General features: G+C 47.3%; 2 protein-coding genes across 2 annotated transcripts in view; both read right to left on the bottom strand.

Annotated features, from left to right (window-relative positions):
• Cep85 (centrosomal protein 85) overlaps positions 1-1184 on the bottom strand; it is a 48270-nt gene extending 47086 nt beyond the window's left edge. Inside the window, exon 1 of the mRNA XM_032896498.1 lies at positions 1067-1184. The gene's annotated coding sequence lies outside the window, so the exon portion shown is untranslated. The remainder of the gene's footprint in view (positions 1-1066) is intronic.
• A 4422-nt stretch (positions 1185-5606) lies between these two features.
• LOC116890289 (mucin-2-like) lies at positions 5607-17892 on the bottom strand. The gene is made up of 8 exons (XM_032891000.1): positions 16824-17892; positions 15158-15363; positions 12023-12180; positions 10102-10338; positions 7834-7993; positions 7314-7428; positions 6642-6674; positions 5607-5659 (listed from the first exon to the last, which is right to left on the bottom strand). Exons 1-8 carry the CDS (start codon positions 17890-17892, stop codon positions 5607-5609), a joined length of 2031 nt encoding a protein of 676 aa, XP_032746891.1.
• Between the last annotated feature and the right edge of the window lie 253 nt (positions 17893-18145).

Below are 18145 nucleotides of genomic sequence, written 5' to 3'. Positions count from 1 at the left end.
AAAACAAAACAAAAAACCCATGAATTCAAGACAGCCTGGGCCTGATATGGTGATGCACATTTTTAATCCCAGCAAGGGAGACTGAAGGCAAGAGGATCTCTGGGAGTTCAATGCCACCCTGGTCTACATAGTGAGTGCCAGGTCAGCAAAGACTACATAGTGAGACCTTGTCTCAAGATCCGAAACAACAGTAAAAGGCCAGCCTGGGCTATACAGGAAATTCCAGGCCAGCCTGGACTACATAGCAAGATCTAAAAACAGAAAGAAAAGGGAGGGAGGGCAGAGAACTAAGTAGTGGAGTCTGCTTCGCTTGGGCTAAGGGCTTATTTAATGCTCAACAACATAACAAAGCAGACACGGTTTGACCTTTCTAATCTACTGAAGTCAAATGTTCTAACTCTCTGCTACACAATCTAAAGTTTTGTTCCATCCCAAGCCTCAGACCAAAATTCCTCAACTTGACCACCGTTGACCTTAGCTTCAGCTAATTGCGAGTGGGAGTTGGGGGGCAGTCACGTACAGGCGTCGAGTAGCATCGCTAGCTTCTTCGTGCCAGATGCAGTAGCAAAGCCCTAGGACAGGTCTAGGCCATCCCCAGGTGTCCTCTGCCCCTCAACTACCCCTCAGCTCAGACACCACCTCCGCGGGGATAGCTCGCTGACCCCACCACAACGGCGCCTTCAGTTCCCGGCCGTTTGTGAAAGGTCTCCACTCGCCGAATCCGGCTCTTCCCGCGGGCCGTGGACTCTTAAGAGAGCAGGGGGCGTCTGGCACACAAGTACGGAAACTGCCGTGCAGTTAATGAAAAGGGGAAACGCAAGGTGCCGGGAGGAGGGACAGAGACGCGAGGGGGCGTGTGAGGATCCTAAGCCAGGAAACTCAGCCGGAGAAGAGATTGGGGTGGAATTACGGCTCGGTCCATCTGCGCATGCGCTTCGCTCTCCACGGGGTTCCCCCCCCCACAAAACCCCAAGAAGCTAGGTCCCGACTTTCCAAGGTTTTCCCGGGCTTACGAAAAGAGGGACAGGGGTCGCCGCTTCGGCGGGAGCCCCCAAAAAGAACTTACTCGGGCCTGAGAGCGAGCGGCGAACCCCCTCACTCTGGGATACTGAAGGCGGCCACCACGTCCGCACGAGCGGCGAATCCGCTCCTCAGGTCGTCTAACGGCCGTTCCACGCCCGTCAAGTCGCACGCCCCGGAGCGCGCGCCGCCCGGCTCCGCCTCTTTCTGCTTGCCCCTAGCCAATAGAAAGTCGAGGCGCGTGGATGCTCCGCCTCTTTTTGCCCTACAATTGACCAATGGAGACCCAGGCTGCTCTCGTGTCCCGCCCTTTCACCGTGTCCAGGGCTGTGGGCGGGTGGATCTCTGCGCTGGAGGCGCTGGACCAGTGCGTCGCTCTGCGCATGACACAGAGGCTACTTAGATCAGTCTCTTCGCACCATACCGGGTTCCGCCACTCGGTGGCGCTGTGTCCACGAGGCTTAGGGAGGCTTGCGGGGCTTTAGCTAGGCTTTAGGGAATCCCGCCCAACCTACCTCGGCCCCCCTCCCTCCGGAACCAGGAAGTCACATTATGCATGTGACCTGCCAGGGTCACTGCCAACTCAGGGTCACTATTAGAATTAAGAGGTAATGATGGGGGGTTGGGGATTTAGCTCAGTGGTAGAGCACTTGCCTAGCAAGCCGCAAGGCCCTGGGTTCGGTCCCCAGCTCCGAAAAAAAGAAAAGAAAAGAAAAGAAAAAAAAAAAAAAAAAAAAAAGAGAGCTAATGATGGGCGGCTGGAGAGCTGGCTCGGCGGTTAAAAGCTATTGCTGCTGCTCTTTGAAGGGATCTATGTTCGGTTCCCAGCATCCACGTCTGGCCACTCAAAACCATGTCTCTCCTGGCCTTGGAGGCCAGAATAAATGAAAAATACAATTAAATCCAAATAAGTGATAAAAATACAATTTAAAGCACTTAGGAATAACAAGTTGTTGGATGTTGACCCTGGGAATGACAGATGAATTTAGAGAAAATTCACCGAAATTAGGATCAAGGAGGCTTTATTAAAACGAATTAATAAAGTCTTGGACGTCTAAAAAATGAATTGATGAACTAATGGAAAGAAGGTGAGTTTTCCCAGTTGGTGGCTTCTGTTTCTTTTGTAGGGAAGGAGGGAACAAAGACAGAATGTGGGCTAAGAAGTGTCGGTCCTGGGGAGGAAGGAAACTTGAAATTGTGGACTTGTTAGGATTTAAATCTATAAATGGCAACAAAAACAAAAACCAGCCAACCAAACCATGAGCTGGGGCAATGTACTATACCTGTAATCACAACTCAGCAAGCTGAACCTGTAGGGCCAGGAGTTTGATGCTAGCCTGGGGCATACAATGAGATCCTGTCTCAAAAGAAGGTGTATTTCTACAGTCCTCTTCAATGGGGTCTTGCTATGCACCCTCAGGCTCCCATCAGACTCCTGATACTACTGACTTGGCCTCTTGAATTGGTTCTTGTGCATTTTTTCCGTGTGTGTGTGTGTGTGTGTGTGTGTGTGTGTGTGTGTGTGTGTGTGCATGTGTTCGTGCTTGTGCATGCTGCTCTATCTACATGTACACCTGCAAACTAGAAAAAGGCTTTGGATCCTTCATGGTTGTGAGCCACCATGTGGTTGCTGGGAATTGAACTCAGGACCTCTGGAAGAGCAGTCAGTGCTCTTAACCACTGAGCCATCTCTCCAGCCCCCGCCCCCCATAATTTTTAAGTATGCATAAATCTTCAGTTACTTTAGTATTGTTTGTCTACTCAGAATTTCATGTAAACAAAGTTAGCTTCAAACTCACTTTGTAATTCTTGCAAACCTTGAGCTTTTGATCTTCCTGTCCCTACCACTTAAATGCTGTGGTTAATTTATTATTCTTTATTTCTTTATTTTTGGTAGACCTGGCTGTCTTGGAACTCACTCTGTACACCAGGTGGGCCTTAAACACACAGAAATCTGCTTGTCTCTACCTCTCGAGTGCTGGGATTAAAGGCATGTGCTGCCGCCCCCTGTCTTACTTTATTATGTTAAAAAGACTTGCTGCATATGTAATAAAATAATATATCAATGAAAGTTTACCAACAAGCATGATTAAAAGCGAAAAGACTAGATTTGGGGTTGGAGAGATGGCTCAGTAGTTAAGAGCACTTGCTGCTCTTACAGAGGACTGGGGTTTGATTCCAGGCACCTACATAATAGCTCTCAACCTGTTCAACAACTCCAGTTCCAAGGGACATAGCACCCTGGGTTTGGCCTCTGTGGGTACCAAACATACAAGTAGTACTGTTTACATACATACAGGCGAAACACTCATTCCCAGCTAAGCATGGTGACTCATATCTTTAATCCCAGCACTCTTGAGTCAGAGACAAGTGGGTCTCTATACATTTGAGGAGAGCTTTGTCAATATAGCAAATCCCAGCACAGCCAGGGCTACATCAGGAGATGCTATCTAGAAACATATAATTTTTATTAAATGTTAGACTTGGTTAAACATAACTTTCCCATTTAACCAAATAGAATCAGAAGAGTGGAATGCAGGGTCGTAAATTCAAGGACAGCCTGATCCATAAATGAAACCCGGTTTCAGAAAGAACTTAGTTAAATCTCTCTCCAGCCACCCACCCGTCTCTTTTCATATAGTTTTTGAGACGAGGTCTCGGAACTCACGATGTGAACCAGCCTGGTCCCCAAGTCGTAGTGCTCTGCATGTCTGTGCTTCCCAAGTGCTGGGATTAAAGGTCTGCACCATCATACCCAGGTCCATAAATGGAATTTTTATTCTGCTTTTTACTGTTGCATAGCTACTGCCTCCAACTGAAACACTCTATCCTGGAGGGAAGCGGAAGGCTCCTAAGAAAGCTACGAAAAATTCCAAGGTTCAGGGTGCTGACAAAACTTCCAACACTCACAGAGCTCTCCCAAGGTTGTATAAGCAATGGCCACTGGGGAAGAGGTTTTGGTACAGCTACCTTTTGGGCAGGCTGCTCCAGGGATGTAGCCTTTGTGGCTTCCCCCATAGCAGGGAGGGCCTCTTGCTGATGCATCCACCTTTGAGTCAACTAAGCTCCTGGAAATAAACCTTCCCCTATGCTCCTATCGGTAACCCCAATAAACTTGTTGGCTCCCCAAGCTAGATTTAGCTGACAACTTTTTTGTTGTTGTTTTGGTTTGGGTTTGTTTGTTTGTTTGTTTGTTTGTTTTTTTTCGGAGCTGGGGACCGAACCCAGGGCCTTGCGCTTCCTAAGCAAGCGCTCTAACCACTGAGCTAAATCCCCAACCCGGTTTGTTTGTTTTTTAATCAGTCTTCAGTACTCCTTGAGTTTGCCATTTGTTTTGGACAAGGTTCCGTGAAGCTCAGGCTGTCAAATTCACTACGTAGCTGAGCAAACTCAGGATGACTTTGAACTCCTGACCTTCCTGACTCCAGCTCTCCCGAGTGGTGATGTCAGACATGCACCACTGGATCTAGCTTCCGTTTTCCAATTGCTTTTTCTTGGCGTATGTCTGGGGGTTGTTTGAGTTTGTTTACTGTGGTTTTGAGAATCAAGCTCAAGGTATTGTATATGCTGTGCAAAGGCTCTACTGCTGAGTCGAACCTTTTTGTGGGATTTTGTTTTTGTTTGTTTGTTTGTTTGTTTGTTTGTTTGAGGCAGGGTCCTGACGTACAACCCAGGCTGGCCTCAGACTCAGGATAATCCTCCAGCCTCAGTCTTCTGGCCACTGGGATGCTAAGATTCCCTTGTGAGCTGTTGAATCCCCAGGGTGTAACACAGTCCCAGGGATGTAATAGATTCTGGTTTGGGATGGTAGCAAAACGACTGTTGCTATAGCTACCCTCGACTATGAAAGGGGGGCTGAGGAGGCCTGGAGTAACCAAGGGATAGGACGAAAAGGCTTGGGCAACATTATATAAGTGCGTTTAACTCTCATTCTGGAACTGAACAGTTTTGATCATTTTACAGGAGAGGGGGGGGGGAGGGAGGAAGGAAGGAAGGAAGGAAGAGAAAGTGGAGTCAGCTGACCAAGGGAATGATTCCCACAGTGAAGCAGAGGTCTCTGGTCAAACACTTGCACTCTACATGTGTGGAGATGAAGCCCCATAGAGAATAAAGTGATTTTCACACAGGTATGCACGCGTGCACACACACCTCTCTCTCTCTCTCTCTCTCTCTCTCTCTCTCTCTCTCTCTCTCTCCCTGTACCACCTCCAATCATTCACCCCATTGACCTGGAACACTGAATCATTCTGCTCAGATTATACAGACAGGAATCAGAAAAGGTAGAATTTCTCGTGTTTACTGAACACAAGTTCGCTACTCTTCCCCCATCGTATTGAGCAGTGTAATCACACCCCTCCCCCAGGAGTCCCCGTTGAAGAAGGTTTGACGAGTAAGCAACAGGCCGTTGTGCAGCAGCCACGTTCCTCACAGCATCGAGCTACACGCTGGCCCATGCGCAGCTTCTCGGGTACCTAACAGAGGCCACGCTACCTGCCTTGGCTAACTCTTCCCCCTCTCCACCCTTGTCTCTGCAAGTAAACTACACACTAATCTCTAGGGTTGGCCTCCGGAGGCTGGGTCAGATTTTATTCCAGTATCCAGCCAATCACGATCAGGAGAAAGATGGCTATCCAGGCTCCTGGAAGAAAGAAAGAAATGGTTGCAAAATAGTATTAAAAGGGCTGGAGAGGTGGCTCAGTAGTTAAGAACACTGGCTGCTCTTACAGAGGACTTCTGCTTGGTTTCCAGCACCCACATAGGACAGATCAGTTCCAGGGTGATCTGACACCTCTGGCATCCCTGGGTGCTAGCACTCATGTGCACACAGTATACACACACACATGTACACATAATGTAAATAAAATAAATATTTAAAAGTGGGATTTGAGGAGCTTTAAGGAGAGTTTTAAATTTTATTACATTGATTGATTGAATGATTGATTGATTGACTGACTGACTGATTGATTGATTGATTGATTGCAAGTCATGGAGTACATGTGGAAGTCAGAGGACATCTTTTCCTGATTCTCTCCTACTAAACATGATTCCCGGGGATAAACTCATATCAAACTTAGCAGCAAGCCCCTCTCCCCACTAAGCAACCTCAGTTTGGAGTGTTATTGTGTTTTGTTGTGTTTGTTTCGTTTCTTCTTTTGCCTTAAGACACATAGTCCAGGCTGGTCTCACATTTGCTCTGTAGCCAAGGATAGCTTTGACCACTTGATTCTCCTGCCTGTATCTCCTAAGTGCTAGGATTATAGGATAAACCTCTCTGCCTGGCTTTTATGTCAAGTAGGGTCTCACTATCTTGCACAGGCTGATTCTAAACTTCCGGGCTCCAGAATGCTACACTGTGCCCGTTGCCTTTTAAACCTTCAACCACTCACTCTGAGTCATTTCTGGGTAGTATCAGAGTTTGAGGCAAGATAAGGCAACAGCCTCACGTTAACTCTGCCACATACCCTCCAACTGAGACTCAGGAGGTTAATGGACATCGGGGTCACATACCTCAGAGCAGAAACAGTATCCAAGGTCAGCACCAGCCTAGACCCCCTGTGAACTCTTAGAGAACCCATGTGACATTCGACCTTTTTCCCCTAAAGCAATCCCTTTATACCAACCTGCTGAGTTCCTGCTGCCGGAGGCTCTGGACTCTGTAACCACACAGAAACAGAGACTGAGTTCAAAGCGCCCCTCACATAGGACATGGCCAGAACACTCACCCTCCAACCCACCGATGTGGCACAAGGGAGGCCGCTTTGTTTGTTTGTTTGTTTGTTGTTTTGAAAACTGGGACTCAGAAGTGTGAGAAGACACGTCTGGGTTGATTTACTAAAGGTGTGGAATTTCCCAGTGAGGGTTAAAGTACTCTAACAATAGAGAAAGACAAAAGAGGGTTCCAGGACAAGAAAAATGATCAAATTGAGCTTGGCATGGAAGACAACTTGAGAAGGCTGAGTTGATGTGACAGGAAAGGAGATGGAAAGTCTAGAGGGACTGGAGAGATGGCTCAGTGGTTAAGAGCACTGAATGCAGGGGGTTGGGGATTTAGCTCAGTGGTAGAGCACTTGCCTAGAAAGCACAAGGCCCTGGGTTCGGTCCCCAGCTCCGAAAAAAAAAAAAAGAACCAAAAAAAAAAAAAAAAAAAAATTAAAAAAAAAAAAAAAAAAAAAAGAGCACTGAATGCTCTTTCAGACATCCTGAGTTCAAATCCCAGCAACCACATGGTGGCTCACAACCATCTGTGACTCCGGTTCCAGGGTATTGGATGCCCTTCTGGTTTATCCATGTACCACTTATTCGAAGAGGTCCAAACACGATCCACTTGCCGCTGCTAGGCTCCATCTGGGTCCCGGCTCGAGCATCCCAGGGTGACTTTCTCCTCAGAGGATTCTTTCCACTACAAGCCTGTGAGTGACAAGACAACTTTGGGGACTTTTCCACAGGACTTCAAAGACTCATGCTCTGCCACCCCATGACCCAAATAAGTTCACTCATTCTCTTTGGGCTGGAGAGATGGCTCAGCGGTTAAGAGCACTGACGGCTCTTCCAGGGGTCCTGAGTTCAATTCCCAGCAACCACGTGGTGGCTCACAACCATCTGTAATGGGATCTGATGCCCTCTTCTGGTGTGTCTGAGGATAGTGACAGTGTACTCATATAAATAAAAATAAATAAATCTTAAAAAAAAAAAAAAAGATGTAGGTCTTCAGATGCCAGCCCTTAACTCTCCCTACAAATCTGGTCCCTAGAAAATGAAACCACCACACAATCCCATAACTGCCCTTGGTTCAGTCCCAGCCGCACTGCTTACCGGTTGGCATGGTTGTCCCACTTGCTTGTCACAGAGGGTCACTCGGGCGTGTAGGTAAAGCATGTCACTATTCAAGAATCGTGAGAGAGTGAAGGCCAGTGTCACAAACATGGAGACCCCATTGCTCAAATCCCGGAGCATCCGGCCCCGGACTGGGCAGCTGCAAGAAGAACACCATGCATCCATCTTTGGGACCCAGGTTTGGGTCCCATGGTTTGGACACAGTTTGATTTCTGCCACTTTAACTTGTCCCTGTGTAAAAATGGGTACTGGTTCTCTGCCTGAGAACTAACTTTACATGGCTTATTTAGTTTCATTCCCTACATCAATACTCTGAGGAAGACCATGCTTTTGACTGCTTTCCATTTTTCAGGGTTTATTTTCTTTTATTTTGTCTGTCAGTGTTTGCCTGTAGTGTGTGTACCACAGGAATTCAGTGTCCCCAGAGGTCAGAAGAGGCTGTCCCAAGACCTGGAACAGAAGTTTCAGATGATTGTGGGCAACCATGTGAGTGCTGGGGACCTAAACCAAGTCCTGTGGGAGAGCAGCAAGTGCTTTTAACTGCTAAGCCATCTCTCCAGACCCCTGCCCCGCTCTTTTGTTTTTAAACAAGGAGGAAACTGAGGTTTGGAGATGTTAGGTAGGTCTTCAAGGTTGGGCCAGAGAGCTATTTGTGCAGGCTGCTGGCCCTAGGTAGGAACCCCAGAGCCTTTGGAATACAGGAGACGCTAACTGCACACTAGGACAAATTCAGCAGTGTGAGCACCCCTTCACCAGACTGAGCCTGCTGCTCTCTCATCTGCACAGTGGGGGGAAATGATCCTTCGTGGGGTTCTTTTGTGATCTGTAAGTGGATGGGTAATTCACTATTCGCTATGGAGACTATTGCCAACATGAATAAAATGTGGTACAAAAAGGAGATATTCATTCTCTTGCCAATTTTGAGAGTCACGATCTCATGCAAACCAGGCTGGTCTGGAATTCACTACGTAGCTGAAGCTAGCCTTTAAGCCCCTATTCTGTCTGAGAACTTGGGTTACAGGCATGCATCACCATGTCCAGATTATTTATTATTGTTGTTGTTGTTGTTAAGATTTATTGATTTATTATGTATGTGGTGTCCTGGCTGCATATATGCCTTCAGGCCAGAAGAGATTACAGATGGTTGTGAGTCATGTGGCTGCTGGGAATTGAACTCAGGACCGCTGGAAGTGCTCTCAACCTCTGAGCCATCTCTCCAGCCCCCAATAATTATTATTTTTTAAAATAGGGTCTTGCTGCCTTACTTGGCTAGCCTGGTACTATAATTGCCCTGCCTCGGGGTTGGGGATTTAGCTCAGTGGTAGAGCGCTTGCCTAGAAAGCGCAAGGCCCTGGGTTTGGTCCCGAGCTCCGAAAAAAAGAACCAAAATAATAATAATAATAATAATAATAATAATAATAATAATAATAATAATTCCCCTGCCTCAGCCTTCGAAGTGCTTGGATCTGGGGCCTAGGCTACCACAGCTGGCTAAGAGACCCAGCTCTTGTCTTAGCATGCTCAACCCTTAGCAAAGCGATCCGCCCACCAACACCTGAGCTAAGCCTTGCTTTCTGCTTGAGTAAGATGGGAATCAAAATAGAACTACACCGTCGTGTGTGAGATTTAAATTAACTGATGTGTGTGAAGTGGCTCAAACTGTGCCTGGCGCGGGACAGATGCTATGATGTTCTTCGCTGTTTGCTACTGCGCCTAATGTACTTCATGTACGACAGCAGGTAGCACGCTGAAATGTTGGCATTATTTTTTAACTCATCCCTCTAGGTCCTCGGTAACTGTTTGGGGAAGGGGAGAAGAATAGAAGAAATGAATGTCGCCTCTTGGCTGTGAGATCTTGAGCAGGTTTCACTCTCCCTGAGCCTCAGTTTCCTCATCTGTAAAGTGAAGCTGAAAGGGTTCACTCAGCAGATACTCACCGGCCCTTGCCTTGCTTCCCGTGTTTGTTTGCCAGGGTGTAGAGGAATCGCAAAGAACTAGAAAGGGTGAGCTTATTCAGCAGTAAGCCCCAAGACAACAATTATGCCGGGAGAATAAAAGTTCCTTTTAGGGGTTGGGGATTTGGCTCAGTGGTAGAGGGCTTGCCTAGCAAGCGCAAGGCCCTGGGTTCGGTCCCCAGTTCCAAAAAAAAAAAGAAAAAAAAAGTTCCTTTCACTCCTGGACTACAGAAAGGAGGCTAGAGTACAAAAGAAACCGAGTAAATCACAGCCCAAGCCTGACGGACTTTACCTCTCCTTCACAAAGTGATAGGTGGCCTTAGCCTCTGTGTTGGAGAAGTTGGTACTTGCAAAGATCTCGTTAACCACCAGGGCAAACCGGTCAGGGTCAGTGTTGGTGGACGTGAGAACCACGTAGAGAGGCATGCCGACAGCAGCCGTACTGTTCTTGAGGGGAGCGGAGAGTTCAGAGTCCGTGAAGATGTTCAGGATGATGACAGTCTCCCCGGTATTTGGAACATGGATGGAGCTGTATCCAGAGAGGAACGAGAATGAGCACCATGAAACCTCCCAGAGAAGAAGGACGCGTCTTCACCTTCTGACTTACTCTCGAGGTCACTGAGTTGCAAACACAGGACCAGGACAGCATATGTTACTGCACAGCAGGAGGACTCGAGATCAAGCCCCGTAACCCATGTTAAAAAACCCCAGAGGGCTGGGGGTTTAGCTCAGTGGTAGAGCGCTTGCCTAGCAAGCACAAGGCCTTGGGTTCTGTCCCCAGCTCCAAAAAATAGAAAAGGAAAAAAAAAAAAAAAAACAACCCAGGATGCCAAGCGGCAGTGATCCCAGGGTTCAGGAGGTAGAGGCAGGCAACCTCTGTGAGTTCAAGGCCAGCCTAGTCTACAAAGAAAGTTCCAGGACAAGGCCGTTATGTAGAGAAACCCTGTCTCAAAAAAACGAATAAAATCTCATAATTGAATTTAAAATTAAACAAATGAAATGTAGCACACTCTTTTAATACCAACACTCAGGAGTCAGAGGCAGGCAGACCTCTGTCAGTTCAAGGGTAGCCTGGCCTACATAGTGAGTTCCAGGACTGTCAAGGCTATGTAAAGAGACCCTATCTCAAAAGAAAAAATAAATAAATAAGTAAGCAAATAAATAAGTTGGAGAGTGATTAAGGAATACCAGAGATTTTCCTTAGCACAAACATGTACTAAGAAAGAGAAAGAAAGGACTGGAGAGATGGCTCAGTGGTTAAGAACACTGAATGCCCTTCCGCAAGTCCTGAGTACAGTTCCCAGCAACCACATGGTGGCTCACAGCCATCTGTAATGAGATCTGATGTCCTCTTCTGGTGTGTCTGAAGACAGCTACGGTGTACTCATATAAATAAAAATAAATAAATCTTAAAAGGAAAAAAAAGAAAGAGAAAGATGGGTCAGCAAGATGGCTTGGTGGGTAAAGGCTCCTGCTGTCATGCTTGACCTGAGGAAATCAAGAACAGACTTGTGCCTCTCTCTCTCTCTCTCTCTCTCTCTCTCTCTCTCTCTCTCTCTCTCTCTCCTCTCTCACACGCACATGCACAAGCACACACACACACAAGCATAATAAAAGAAGGTTAGGAGAAGGGTAAATCTTTTTTTTTTTTCTTTTTCTTTTTTTCAGAGCTGGGGACTGAACCCAGGGCCTTGTGCTTGCTAGGCAAGCGCTCTACCACTGAGCTAAATCCCCAACCCCAGGGGTAAATCTTTTTTTTTTTTAAAGATTTATTAATTTATTATATATAGGTACACTGTAGCTGTCTTCAGATACACCAGAAGAGGGCATCAGATCCCATTACAGATGGTTGTGAGCCACCATGTGGTTGCTGGGAATTGAACTCAGGACCTCTGGAAGAGCAGACAGTGCTCTTAACCGCTGAGCCATCTGTCCAGCCCAGGGCTAAATCTTTTAACCTTCCTATGGACCACCTAAAAAGATGAAGTGCTACATCATAGGTCCCCAAGACCTTGGCAGCTCTCTAACTCCATGGTGATTTACATAGGCAACCAGCACTGCATTTCTTCTCACAAGCAGTCTCCCTCTGTGTGAGAGGTGCTTACATATGCCGGATGAACATGTGCCTCTCTGGCCTGCGTTAGAGATAGCAATGAGAACTCAGGGCGTCCCACGGCTAGCTACAGAGACAGCTGACTGGGCATTATACTCACGGGATGGAGACCTCCTGGTAGGATACAGGTTTGCTGACGTTCACGGCCAGTGGATAGGCGCAGCTGAAGTGAAACACTCTAAAGGCAGTGCTGTTGGAGCCAGGGAGAGCCTGTTCAAGGTACACGTCCAAAGAGTGCAGGGCATGGCTGCTGTTGGTCTAGAAAAGACATTTGGTTGTGAGTTTAATGTGTGGATGTATTGTGGATTGAGAATTTAACATATAAATATGATTGATAAATTAGTTTATTGAGTCCTGATTTCACCAGGTAGTTGGGAGTCTATTCCTTAACTACCAGGGGGCCGTTGTTGGGAGTGCGGGCAAAGTCCATGGCAGGGAGGCGGGATAGGCAGCCCATGCTGGACTTCTGGAGCCCCGACTTTAGCGGTAGCTGGAACCAGAGAGCTCCCGGTTAACAGAGAGCCTCCAGGAGAGATACTAACCAGAGATAAATTATGGTTAGTTCCATATGGCCCTCCAGTGCCAGAACTAACTCTATCTAGGGACCAGCGTGGGGTCCCACGCTGGAATGGCTTGCGGACCGCCTGGGTCTGAGAGTACTTGTAGGCAGCGTGGAGCAATGACGAGCTGGAACCAGAGCCAATGAGATAAAAGTTTCCCACAGTGCCATATGGCCCTACGGTGCCCGCACTAGCGCAGGATAAAAGCTTACCTATTTTTAATATAGGCAACAACAAGATGTTTATTAAAATAAAATTAATAGCTGAACTCTTTGAGCCTGGTCCTGTAGCTTGAACATAGCTTTGTTATTAGCCCCATTTTATGAATGAGTAAATGAAGGCTCAGAAAGGTTTAGAGAAGTACAAAGCAAGCAGCGGAGCTTAAACCCAACGTCACTCCGGCTCTGGGGCCCAACACTTTCATGCCGTGGTGCCTACGTTTCTTTTCTTGAAACGGAGTCTCATGTAGCTCAGGCTAGCCTTGGTGACTATGTAGCTAAGGATGGTCTTGAGTCCATTGACCCACGTAGGATTCCACTGGGTTCCACCTCCCAGGGCCGGTTACCAGTTTGTGCCACGGTGCCCAATTTATACGGTAGTGGGAATCGAACCGAGAGTGCCAAAGGGGGTTCTTATCCCGTGGTTCTTAGATGCCAATGCTTATTTTGATCTTACCTTGTTTTTGAGACAGGGCATCGTGTAGCCCAAATTAGTCTCCAACTATATAGCCAAAGATAGCCTTGAACCCTCTCCTGCCTCTGCTTCCCAAGCGCCGAGCTTATTAGCACGTGTCACCACATCTGGCTTGTTTTATTGTTATTTTGGGGTGATGGTGGCTGTCTTGAGAGAGAACTTTTATATGATTAGTTTTTCCTCACTGACATAAAAATAGTGTATTCCTTTGTTTTGGTTGGATTTTTTTTTATTTATTTACATTTCAAATGTTATCCCCTTTCCCGGTTTCCCTTCCACAAACCTCCTATCCCACCCCTCTCCTCCTTCTTCTATGAGGGTGTCCCCCGCCCATCCACCACCCCTGCCTGCCTCCCTGCCCTGACATTCCCCTATGCTTGTCTTAGCAATCATGTACCTGTGTGTATCTCTCTATGGGTGTGTGCACAACAGTGCGGGTGTCCAGAGAGGACAGAGGAGGGCCTCAAATCGGCTGGATCTGGATTTGAAGCAAGTGTGAACTGCTGGTGCTGAGAGAACTTGGGGGGCCCTCTGAAGTATCAACTCTTAACTGCTGAGCCACCTCTCCATTCCAGGGAGAGCATTTTGCTCTGTAGCCCAGGCTGTCCAGAGTCGTGCAATCCTCCAATCTCGGCTTCCTGAATTCTTGAATTATAGGTCTAAATTTGCATTTTAGAATCTATTTGGGGGGGACACCGAGCTGTTAAGAATTCCGAGTTGGGGGGCTGGAGAGGTGGCTCAGGGGTTAAGAACACTGACTGCTCTTCCAGAGGTCCTGAGTTCAACTCCCAGCAACCACATGATGGCTCACAACCATCTGTAATGGGATCCGATGCCCTCTTCTGGTGTGTCTGAGGACAGCTACAGTGTACTCACATACATCAAATAAATAAATAAATCTTTAAAAAAAAAAAAAAAGGAATTCCAAGTTGGGTGTAACGGTATATCTTAAATTCCATCACTTGGGAGGCAGAGGCCAGCCTGGTCTACTGATCTACATAGAGAGTTTCAGGACACCCAGGGCCACATAGAAAGACCACCCCCCTCAAAAAAGAAAAAAGAATTCTAAATCTGGGCTGGGTGTGGTACACATTTAATCCCAGCACCGAGAGGTGGAAGCAGATGGATCTTGGTGAGTTTCAGGCTAGCCTGCTCTACACAGTGAGTTCCATACCAGCCAAGGTTAAATAGTGAGATAGTGTCTCAAAACAAAATAAATCTTTGAAAAGAATTTCAGCTCCTAGGGTTGGGGAATGTATCTTGGTTGTAGAGTATTTGTGTAGCACACATTGAGTCTCTGACACCGAAAACACAAAATAAAACAAACACAAAATAAAACAACAAACAAAAACAAAAACAAACAAGCAAAAAAAAAAAAAAAAAAAAAAGAAGGAAAGAGAGTGAGCTGAGGTCTGACGATGAGACCGAGGTTTTAGGGGCACTGTTGTTGTTCGAGGGCATTTTATTATTTATGTGAGTTATGCTTTGTTTATGAAACTAATCTCTGTATGCTGGTGCAACCATGTAATCCCAGGACTCAGGAGGCTGAGGCAGGAGAGTTACCTCAAGTTCAAACTGCAATTTGAGAAAGTCTTTTAAGTTCTCTGAGCCATTGATCACTCGTCTATAGTGAAAAACCTCTCAGGATTAGAACCATTAAAAATGATTTGATAGACTTGGCGTTTGGCCGGAAATCAATAAACAACTGCTTGTAGCTAACTATTTTACAGTGTTTCATGGCCGACAGTTCGGGAACCAATCAATATTCCAACTCAGCAAACACAGCACGTGCAAAGAAAGGATTTCCCAGTCTGGAGACTTGGTCTTTTTCTTCGTCAGTGATGGTCTGATGGCAAAGATTTGAGTCCACCAAAGTCGAGTTACCCAACCTCTCCTTTCCCAGCCCCGCCCATAGCCGGCCACAGCCCCGCCCATAGCTGGCCAAGCCCCTCCCACAGCCTCTTAAATCCCGGTCAGCTTACAAAGATGTGGAGTCCACAAGTTCCCTCCTTCTTCTCCAACTGAAAGACCTGGACCCGATGACCCTCTTCTGTCGTATTGCTACTGAAACATTTCTTGAAGGCATCTTGCTTCAGGACCCAGTGTTGAGTCTTCAGGAAGCAGCTCCTGAGCGACACCTCAATGTCCTGTGGCCTGCAGCGCAGGGTCGCTATCTCTCTAGATAGTTCTGCAGAGGAACAAGAGCCAGAGGTGGGGTCTCCTGAGGATCCGGGAGGATGCCGTGAGAAGGAGTAGGTAAAGGCTTACCATGGAGACCTGAGTTCAATTCTTAGAGCCCACATAAAGTAGAAAGAGATCTGACTCACAAAGGTCCTCTGACCTTCGCATGTACACCATGGCATGTGTGCCCCTAATACACACACACATACACACACACACTATACTAACACACCAATAAATTTAAGCATATCTGGACATAGTAGTGCATGTCTTTAATCCTAGCACTCAGGAGATAGAAACAGGCAGATTTTTATGAATTTGAGGACAGCCTGGTCTACAGAGCAAGTTCTAGGATAGCCAGGACTACCCAGAGAAACCTGACTTGAAATTTGAAACACCAGGAAAAATAAATATATTTAAATACAGATTTTCACACACGTGGATCCCAAGAACCATCTTTTGAGTTCTGGGATTCTGATTCTTGGCCCTCACAAGTCCTTAGAATCTCTCTTCCAAGAATTACCACCAGGGGGCTGGAGAGATGGCTCAGTGGTTAAGAGCTCTGACTGCTCTTCCAGAGGTCCTGAGTTCAAATCCCAGCAACCACATGCTGGCTCATAACCACATGTAATGGGATCTGATGCCCTCTTCTGGTGTGTCTGAAGACAGCTACAGTGTACTTGCTTATTTAAAAATAAATAAATCTTTAAAAAAAAAAAAAGGATTACCACCAGGGTCTCAAGGGCTAGGAATATAGCTTAAAAAGAGGTGGCTCCTGCTACTCTCCAATTTCAGTCTCCAGAGTTCTTCTCCAATGCTAAGCAGGAAGCTAGACCCCCTCTCTCTCTCTCTCTCTCTCTCTCTCTCTCTCTCTCTCTCTCTCTCTCTCTGTGTGTGTGTGTGTGTGTGTGTGTGTGTGTTTGGCGTGTGCAAAACTGGACACGCCACACATGCTTGTAACCCCCATCAGTATCTGGACAGAGCAGCTCAGGTCCCGGGAGCTAGAGCAGGATAGATGGTCTCATCTGCACAGCTGCCTACTGTCTCATGAGACATCGCTTGTGGTGATCATTCATTTCATGCTAATGCCTTACCAACCTTTGGACAGGATTCCTCTGGGCCTTCTCAGACTTCCATGACCTTTCTAGTTCCTGCCATCTGTGTGGTTTGCTCACATGAGTTATTCATGTCACTCCATGATATCCATACACATAAAATTAAAATAAAAGAGAAGCTTGAGGAGGAGGAGGAGGAGGAGGAGGAGGAGAAGGAGGAAGAAGAGGATGAGGAAGAGGAGGAGGAAGAGAAGGAGGAGAAGGAGGAGGAGGAAGAAGAGGAGGAGGAGGAGGAAGAAGAGGAGGAGGAGGAGGAGGAGGAAGAGGAGGAGGAGAAGGAGGAGGAGGAGGAGGAGAAACAGCAGCAGCAGCGGACAACGATAACCTCCTGGAACGGCTTGTACACACTTACCCAAGTGGGAATAGTAGCTGTCCTTGCACGCACAGCCTCCGGTACTGTCTGGATCCTCATCCAAAGCACAGGGTCCACCTCCTGGACCACCACTCTGACTAGAGTTGGGGGGTGCTTTTCCAGTCCCAATCACAGTGGAGGATTTGGTTGTCTCTGAAGAGCTAGGAACAAGGCCTGTGGAATGGTCAGATGATTGGCTGTTGCTTGAGCTCATCTGCACTGTCTGGGAAGGTGTCTGTGTGACTGTGCTATGGTGTGTGTCCAGTGGCTTACTCGTTGTGGGGCTTGTCACTGGGGTCGGAGATACAGTTGTAGTGTCCCTTTCCTGAGTCTCAGATGTGGCTGTGCTAAGCACAGTTGTCCTCAGTGTGGTTGTGGTTGGTGAAGAGGTGTCGATAGTTGCCGTGGTCGCCATGGGTAAAGGTTTGATTGTGTCAATGACTTTGTCTGGTGTTGATGAGGGTGGAGTTAGAGTTAACTTCTCAGACACAGTGGGTGTCCCAGTTCCAGATGACAGGATGGTGTGCTTTGGTGTGCTTGATGCCATTGAAGGTGTCATTGAAGGTGTCAACAAAGGTGTCGTCATGGTCACGTCTGTCTCCCCTGGGTTTGGGGACTCTGATGATCTCATTTCAGTGGTGATAGACCTTGGTGGTGACAGTGTTGTGAGTTCAGTCACGCCGACATCAGAGCCAGTCCGTAGTGGCTGGGAAGGTGTCTGTGTGACTGTGCTATGGTGTGTGTCCAGTGGCTTACTCGTTGTGGGGCTTGTCACTGGGGTCGGGGGTACAGCTGTAGTGTCCCTTTCCTGAGTCTCAGATGTGGCTGTGCTAAGCACAGTTGTCCTCAGTGTGGTTGTGGTTGGTGAAGAGGTGTCGATAGTTGCCGTGGTTGCCATGGGTAAAGGTTTGATTGTGTCAATGACTTTGTCTGGTGTTGATGAGGGTGGAGTTAGAGTTAACTTCTCAGACACAGTGGGTGTCCCAGTTCCAGATGACAGGATGGTGTGCTTTGGTGTGCTTGATGCCATTGAAGGTGTCATTGAAGGTGTCAACAAAGGTGTCGTCATGGTCACGTCTGTCTCCCCTGGGTTTGGGGACTCTGATGATCTCATTTCAGTGGTGATAGACCTTGGTGGTGACAGTGTTGTGAGTTCAGTCACGCCGACATCAGAGCCAGTCTGTAGTGGCTGGGAAGGTGTCTGTGTGACTGTGCTATGGTGTGTGTCCAGTGGCTTACTCGTTGTGGGGCTTGTCTCTGGGGTCGGGGGTACAGTTGTAGTGTCCCTTTCCTGAGTCTCAGATGTGGCTGTGCTAAGCACA

Source organism: Rattus rattus, chromosome 1 (assembly GCF_011064425.1).
Source record: "Rattus rattus isolate New Zealand chromosome 1, Rrattus_CSIRO_v1, whole genome shotgun sequence".
Taxonomy (NCBI): domain Eukaryota; kingdom Metazoa; phylum Chordata; class Mammalia; order Rodentia; family Muridae; genus Rattus; species Rattus rattus.
Note: the sequence above shows the minus strand (reverse complement) of the source record. Positions and strands in the feature narration are given on the sequence as shown.